The sequence below is a fragment of the Nesoenas mayeri genome (assembly GCF_963082525.1).
Source record: "Nesoenas mayeri genome assembly, chromosome: 28".
Lineage (NCBI taxonomy): Eukaryota > Metazoa > Chordata > Aves > Columbiformes > Columbidae > Nesoenas > Nesoenas mayeri.
This window is the reverse complement of record NC_137558.1, coordinates 488,095-496,117: the sequence shown is the minus strand read 5'-3', so window position 1 is coordinate 496,117 and position 8,023 is coordinate 488,095. Positions and strand designations below refer to the sequence as shown.

Here is an 8,023-nt window from a genome sequence, read left to right as displayed (position 1 = left end):
GGCCTCTGCAGAGAGATACTCCTGACAGCGCCTGTGTTAGGAGTGCGGAGCACAGGATCACGTAGTCCGGGTGTCCCAGCAATCAGTCTTCCAGGCACAAGGGAAAACCATTGTTCAGGATGTGCAGCCTCTCTGGGGACACCCCCGATCCCATGCAAGGATTATTGGCAGAGAAGGGATGAACGAGGCTGAGTTTCAGAGCCCAGGCAAAGCCAGGCGCCTCCTGACATGGGAAATGGGTGGCTGGGATCCTGTGACCCATCACAGGGATCTGATGCCTTCACAAAAGTGTCTTGGTTGCTTGAGATGAATGGTCCCAAGTGGTTATGACCCAGAGACTGAGGCCAGCTGAACGCGTGTTGCTCGCCATGAGCGCTGCTCTGTAGCAAACACCAGCGCTGCCTCTTTCTCTGGCCGTTCTCCAGCTCTGCTCTCCCAAGGGGGATGTCAGTGAGGGCACTGGATGCTTCCGAGTGCTCAGGTAACTTTCCATCTTCCCCTCGCTCACATTCCGCTGTCTGGGGATTAGCTGGCTAATTTCTAACTGTAAAGCTCCAGGTGGAGATAAGAAGCCTTTTGCTCTTATTTAAAAAGCGATCCTTCCTGCTGATAGAAACCTGTATCTTCAATCTCTCTGGGAATGCCAGCCCAAGTGCGTCAGCGAGCTGCCTCCAGCAATCCCTGCGTGTTAGAGAGGCTGTGCCCAAGCGCTCCCCGCCGCGCATTCCTGCTCTGCTCTTACCCTGCACAGGTCGGATCTCCTGCCACCCGTGTTCGATGCCCCGAGCCGGGCAGAGAACGTTTCTGTGCAGGGTGGAAACGCTTCAGCCCCGCTGCACGGGCCTGGCCCATCACCACACAGGAGCGCAGCCGGTGCATCCCTGCCTTCCCTGCCCAGCACCCCTAGAAACACCCAAACAACAGCAAGACATAGCCAAAATATTTTTAGGCATAAAGGAGATTATTAGGCGATGACAGCATTAAGTTCATGACCCAGTGACTTCTGCAGTGCATTGCAGAGGAGAAGCGAGGGCCTTGAGCTGCTGAGCAGGCAGAATTGGGAAAGGGGACAGCATGGGAGGCACCCTAAAAGTTCCTGAAATAGGAGTTTAAAGAGGGAATTTCCTGTCTCAGCCCCATGCAGGCACTTCTGGAATATCCTGGCAGACTGGCTGTGCAAGGCAAAAAGCTTGTAGGAATTTCTGGTTTCCAGCTTTTGAGGAGGGAGTTTGGAGCTGCATGATGAGTTCCGACCCTGAAATAGTCCTAAAGCTCCTCCTCTGGAGGACGATGTGGAGCAGAGCCCTGCAGCCGCCCCTCTGCGCCGGCCTCCTCCATCCGGCCCCGCAGACCCCGGGAGCTGGGGAGGAGAACGCGGACCTGCAGCCCGCTCTGGAGCTCTTGCTCTTTTCCCTTCTGGTGTGAGTAACGTCACTGCTGCCCGAGCTGCTGCGTCCTGGCTTTCTGCTCCTGTGTGGGAAAAGCTTGCACGGCCCCCGCTCCATGTCCAGGCCCCGAGCGGGATGGCTCGCCGCCCTCCCGTGCCCCTCCAAGGGCTCCTTTCCTGCATGTGCCCTGGTCCCTGTCCTGCGCTGACCCCACGCTCGCAGTCCACCCGCACCAGACCTACTGAATGCACTTGGACTGAGGCAGCGAGTGATGTGTATGTGCTCATAGAGGCAGAAATCCTCATGAGCCCGAGTAACACAAGGTTGGGGGTGCGATGTGGCTATAGCATGTTCCTCCTGGGCTCCCCGAGCCTCTGTGCGGGGCTGCTCCTGTTCCTCCATGTAACTGTCCTTCTGTCTGAGCTCTGCAGCACCAGCCCCTGGCTCCGCACCCCTGCTCCATTCCTATGATTTCACTGTAAATAGGATTTTGTATTTTCTCTGAACGTTGCTAATAAATCGTTGCAAAACTGTGGCGAGGTCTCGTGCTGCAGTGCGGCGGGAGGACGGTCGGTCACTCAGCTGCTGCTTCATCTCCTTCAGAAATAAAACACAAGCAAGACTGTGGCTCAATGTACGTGGCCCAAAGTTACAATGGACAGCAGGCTGTCCCTTCTCTGACCAAGGAACACATCCTACAGAAAGTAATGAAATGCCTGAGAAGTATTTGAGAACTGAGGGCCAAAGGGCTCCTTGAGGAGGATCCTGTTCTATCTTAGACTTGGTTAATGTGGCCACAGGATTAAAAAAACCCAAGTAATGGGGGGCGAGGAAGTGTTGTAACAAGGCACCTGCTCAGAGGGCGTTTTCTGTAGCTCTGGAGAGTAACCTGATGTACTAAAGCTTTCTCTAGAGTCAATGGGACAAAGAAATGGCTCCAGAGAGCAGGGGGTTGTCCTCTCCAGAGCTGCATGTTCTGCAGCAAGAAGGTGTTCTGCTGGGTGATGTGTGCCGGGTGATGTGTGCCGGGTGATGCTCTGCCGGGTGATGTGTGCCGGGTGATGTGTGCCGGGTGATGTGTGCCGGGTGATGCTCTGCCGGGTGATGCTCTGCCGGGTGATGTGTGCCGGGTGATGTGTGCCGGGTGATGTGTGCCGGATGATGTGTGCCGGGTGATGCTCTGCCGGGTGATGTGTGCCGGGTGATGCTCTGCCGGGTGATGTGTGCTGGGTGATGTGTGCCGGGTGATGTGTGCCGGGTGATGCTCTGCCGGGTGATGCTCTGCCGGGTGATGTGTGCCGGGTGATGCTCTGCTGGGTGATGTGTGCCGGATGATGTGTGCCGGGTGATGCTCTGCCGGGTGATGCTCTGCCGGGTGATGCTCTGCCGGGTGATGTGTGCTGGGTGATGTGTGCCGGGTGATGTGTGCCGGGTGATGCTCTGCCGGGTGATGCTCTGCCGGGTGATGTGTGCCGGGTGATGCTCTGCTGGGTGATGTGTGCTGGGTGATGTGTGCCGGGTGATGCTCTGCCGGGTGATGCTCTGCCGGGTGATGCTCTGCCGGGTGATGTGTGCTGGGTGATGTGTGCTGGGTGATGTGTGCCGGGTGATGCTCTGCCGGGTGATGCTCTGCCGAGTGATGTGTGCCGGGTGATGTGTGCCGGGTGATGTGTGCTGGGTGATGTGTGCTGGGTGATGCTCTGCCGGGTGATGTGTGCCGGGTGATGTGTGCCGGGTGATGCTCTGCCGGGTGATGTGTGCCGGGTGATGTGTGCTGGGTGATTGCTGGGTGATGTGTGCCGGGTGATGTGTGCTGGGGGACAGCACTTGTGGAGAAAGAACAGAAGTGAGAAGGGCCCTGATCCCGTTCCAGCCTTGCACCTGCGTTTCTGAGCTCCGGGCGCCCTCTGCTCGTCACACGGTGATACGGAACAGCACGAAGTGAAATCCCAGCTCCCCGCGTCAACCCGACCCTCAAACCTTCCCGGTGCCAACTCCTTCTCTCCTTTAGCAGAGAACTCTCATTTTCTTCTGCTGTAACACCTGCTGCTGGCTGCCTATGAGCCCTGGGCAATCCTATGTTTAAATGTGATTTAAATAACATTTATATATATATATATGTTTAAATAACATTTTTAGAGAAGTTTGAAAAAGCCTTTTTAAACAGGGAAAGCTCTGGCTGAGGTTGTGTTGCCCATGTTCAGGTGGATTTTGACAGTGGCACTGAGTGAAAGCTGAGATAACGTTTCTGGCTTTATTTGACACAAACTGTTATCCTGGGGAGGCGGCTGCTCCAGGGCCCTGTGGCTGCGCGGCCCGGGGCAGAGGGGACCCCAAATCCCCCCAGGCCTGCGCCCCACACCAGGCTGCGGCGTCGCCACGGCAACGCTGGGGCAAAGCTGCCAGCAGCGCCACAGGTGCCACCAGGGCGGCTGGAGCCGTCCGCCCTCGGGCTGTCCCGGCGTGACAGGGCCCAGACGGGGTATTTCTACGCCAAAAAGTCCCTGATAATGCGGTTTTCCCCCCAAAGGCAGCCCGGACCGAGGCGCACGCGCAGTCGCCCCCCGGAACCATTTTCCCCCGGAACGTTTCTGCTCCGCCCGGAGCGCGCGCGGGGCACACGACAAAATGGCGGCGCCCGTCGGTGGGGGGTTTCCCGCCCTGGAGCCCGGCGCCGCTCCCTACGGCAACTTCCCCAACTATTCCCGCTTCCACCCCCCCGAGGGCCGCGTCCGCCTCCTGCCCGCCGGGCTCTTGCGGAGCCTGTTCCCCGCGGCCGCCCGCCCGCTGCTGGGGCTCGATGTGGGCTGCAACTCAGGGGTAAGGGGCGCAGGCGGGAATGGGGCTGCCGGGGTGGCGGCTTTGGCGGGGAGAAGCCTGGTCGGAGTAGAGAGGAGCTGTGAGGAAAAACTGGCGGGAGGCGGCGGTCTGGGCCGTTGCGGGGCAGACTGGGGGGGTCTGAGGTGTTGGGGGACAGTGGAGCGAACAGGAGAGCCTGGGGGTGACACGCGAGTTTGGGGGGGTGGGGCAGGCTCAGGGGTTTTGGCGGGAAGGGCGGCTGGGAGGGTGCGGTGAGGTGGACTGGGAGGACTGGGAAGGGAGGCGGGAAAGGAGGGCCTGGGTGCGGGGGGAGAGGAGAGCCTGGGTGCGGGGGGAGGAGAGCCCGGGTGCGGGGGGAGGAGAGCCTGGGTGCGGGGGCAGGAGAGCCTGGGTGCGGGGGGAGGAGAGCCTGGGTGCGGGGGGAGGAGAGCCCGGGTGCGGGGGAGAGGAGAGCCCGGGTGCGGGGGGAGAGGAGAGCCCGGGTGCGGGGGGAGAGGAGAGCCCGGGTGCGGAGGGAGAGGATAGCCCGGGTGCGGGGGGAGGAGAGCCCGGGTGCGGGGGGAGAGGAGAGCCCGGGTACGAGGGAGAGGAGAGCCTGGGTGCGGGAGGAGGAGAGCCTGGGTGCGGGGGGAGGAGAGCCCGGGTGCGGGGGAAGGAGAGCCCGGGTGCGGGGGAGAGGAGAGCCCGGGTGCGGGGGGAGGAGAGCCCGGGTGCGGGGGGAGGAGAGCCCGGGTACGGGGGAGAGGAGAGCCCAGGTGCGGGGGGAGAGGAGAGCCCGGGTGCGGGGGGAGAGGAGAGCCCGGGTGCGGGGGGAGAGGAGAGCCCGGGTGCGGGGGGAGAGGAGAGCCCGGGTGCGGGGGGAGAGGAGAGCCCGGGTGCGGGGGGAGAGGAGAGCCCGGGTGCGGGGGGAGAGGAGAGCCCGGGTGCGGGGGGAGAGGAGAGCCCGGGTGCGGGGGGAGAGGAGAGCCCGGGTGCGGGGGGAGAGGAGAGCCCGGGTGCGGGGGGAGAGGAGAGCCCGGGTGCGGGGGAGAGGAGAGCCTGGGTGCGGGGGGAGAGGAGAGCCTGGGTGCGGGGGGAGAGGAGAGCCCGGGTGCGGGGGAGAGGAGAGCCTGGCGCTCGGCAGCGACCCCGGGAGAGCAGGAGGCTGGGCCGCGGGGTGATGAATCTCACCATTTCCCATCTTGAAAGTTCATTCTCTTTCTTTACCTAGTTCTGCCTTTTTCTCATGTGTTTTCCGCAGCATGCAGCTTTGCTGTGTTGTAATTCAGAAGTGCCTGTGCATCTCTGGTGCAACGTTTAATTTAACTATGTTTAAAGATAGTTTTGTTTTGTTTTGTTTTCAAATGAGAACTTTATCAGTGCATTAACTTAGAAATAATTATTAATTCAGAATTGTGTAGCATTCTGGCTGGGGACAAGGGCACTGCTGTTTCCGTGGCTTCTCTTCCCTCTGCCAGAAGGTTTGAAAAGCCGCCTAAAGTGTTTTCTAAAGGACAGTTTGAAATCCTGTTTCAGGTGGGCTGGTAAAACAGGCCGGGTAAACATGTTCTGGGTCCCGTTCTCTTGAGGTGCGGAGACTTTCACCGCTAGAGGACACTCTGTGCCCGCTCGTGTGCGCTGCGCGCTCAGGACGTCGCTCAGGAACGTCATGGGATCTCCTTTAATGAAAGATTAATACGTTTTCCACTTAGTGGTGCATTCTGTGAAAGGAAACGCGAAGGAAAGCTCTCATGTTAACTGTCTTATGCTACAATCTAGTGGTCAGGGAATGTCTTCTCCTTTAGCAGCAGCAATGTGTTACTCTGAGCTAGGCATTGTGAATAGCTCGGGGTGTTGCTTGGGAGCTCCGAGGCTCGCCCAGGGAAGCCCGTCAAGCCCCCACCTTGGATGGGGATATCTGGCAAGATTCCCGTTACTAAAACTCATCTTTCCTGTAGTTTTTGAAGCAAACCCCCAGGTGTGGGTGACACAGGTGTAGTTCCGGTCCCTGGTTGGTTTTCTGGTAGTCAGGGCTACCATGACGCTTTTTGCAACAGAAAGGAAGGTTGGTGGAAAGCTTGTTCTGGATTTGATCATGAGTGAACTCGGAGTTGGCGCTTGTGCCTTGCTGCAGCGCGGGCGTCCCCTGTGCGTGGTGATGTGTTTTGGAGGCGGTGCGGGCCCCGTGAACCCCTGTTGTTTTCCTTTCTGCAGGAGCTCAGTGTGGCTCTGTACAGGCATCTGCTTGGCCTCCAGGAGGGCGAAGGCAGCCTGGACCAGCCTGCAGCTGGCAAGGATCTCAACCTTCTGTGTTGTGACATTGACCCGCTGTTGATTGAGAGGGCTCAGCAGTTCAGCCCCTTTCCTGCCTCCATATCCTTTGCCAGCCTGGACATCATGGACTCGGCTGCCAGGGAGCCGTTCCTCAGCTCCTACCTGTCTCGTTTCGGCCGCTCTGCCTTTGACATTGGTTTTTGCATGTCTGTGACCATGTGGATCCACCTGAACCACGGGGACAGCGGCCTGAGGGAGTTCCTGTCCCTCCTCTCCTCGCTGTGCACGTACCTGCTAATCGAACCCCAGCCGTGGAAGTGCTACCGGGCGGCCGCGCGCCGCCTGCGCAAGCTGGGCAGGAGCGACTTCGATCACTTCCGATCTCTGGCCATCAACGGGGACATGGCCGAGAGGATCACGCAGATCCTGACGCGGGACTGTGCCATGGAGCTGGTGTGTTGCTTTGGGATCACCAGCTGGGACAGAAGCCTCTTGCTTTTTAAATCAAATGGCTCAAATCACGAGGGCAGGGAGTCTTCAGAACAGGAGCAGTGACTGAGAAATGGCCTCTCGCATTCATGAATTCGTGGGCAAGGTGGTGCTTGCTGTTTACAGATGCAGATCTAGGAGTTCCTAAATCTCCTTTGGGACTGCATCTTGTTCTCCCTGGGGATTTTCAGGCAACATCTGTGTGAATTCTTTTCTTTCCATCTGCGGAATGCAGTGGCAGCTTTAACCTGCCTTGTCGGTTCTGAGATTGATTTCGAGAGCACGTTCTAGGAACAGCAAAGTTTTGCCATGTACGTGCTTTATGTGTACCAAGGATATTCCCTGGAAGAAGACAGAACGTGCCTTTTCTGTCCCTGGGGCTCTCCAAGGAAAGGGGACTGTCCTGTTGATCTGTGCGATGCGCTGTTTGTTCTGCTTCTTGTTATGTTTTCTCTATAAAATACTCTTGCAAACATGCCGCCTGGTTGACCATGAAGTGAGCGGGATCCGTGTAGAGGGCGTCCAGCCGACCCATTCCGCGGTGCGGTCAGGCTGCGGTGGGTGCAGAGGGCTTTGCCCGCAGCAGGGCTGGAGGCTGGCAGTGCTGGGGTCTTTGTGTGGAGTGAGGGGTTGCACTGAAGTGTCCAAGAGCGAGTGCTCTTTGTCATAAGATCCTCAAAATAAAAATAACTTCATTTCATTGTAAATGCTCTGTTGGGTTTTTTAATTTTTCTTTTTGTTCACGTTGTTTTCAACACTTGAACAGTCAGTTTATCATTTCATTGTGCTTAGAGGTTCAAACAAGACTTTGGTAAGCTTGAAGCCATGTTTGGCAAAGGTTAAAGTATTACAACTTGAACTGGGTTGTGGGTTTTTTATCTCCTCAGTAAAATCTAAGAAGGAAAACTTGAGAAAAATGTCTTATTTTAACTTCTTTTCTCTTGTTTTAATATCCCTACTAGCTTTAGTTCCTACGTAGTGGTTTTGTTAGCTGTGCGAGCCGGTAGGAGCCACGCTCCTTCAGTGTTGTCTAAACAGATGAAGAACCTCCCTTGAGCAGACTGACACACAAA

The 8,023-nt window shown here is 57.7% G+C and overlaps 1 protein-coding gene across 1 annotated transcript; it reads left to right on the top strand.

Moving 5' to 3' along the window:
• Positions 1-4,016: 4,016 nt before the first annotated feature.
• Positions 4,017-7,687, top strand: LOC308050530 (RNA 5'-monophosphate methyltransferase-like; the record flags this gene model as incomplete). Its single annotated transcript, XM_080360680.1, has 2 exons — positions 4,017-4,208; positions 6,402-7,687. The coding sequence occupies 2 exons, from the start codon at positions 4,017-4,019 to the stop codon at positions 7,014-7,016; spliced, it is 807 nt and encodes a 268-aa protein (XP_080216806.1). The 3' UTR covers positions 7,017-7,687.
• Positions 7,688-8,023: the final 336 nt, after the last annotated feature.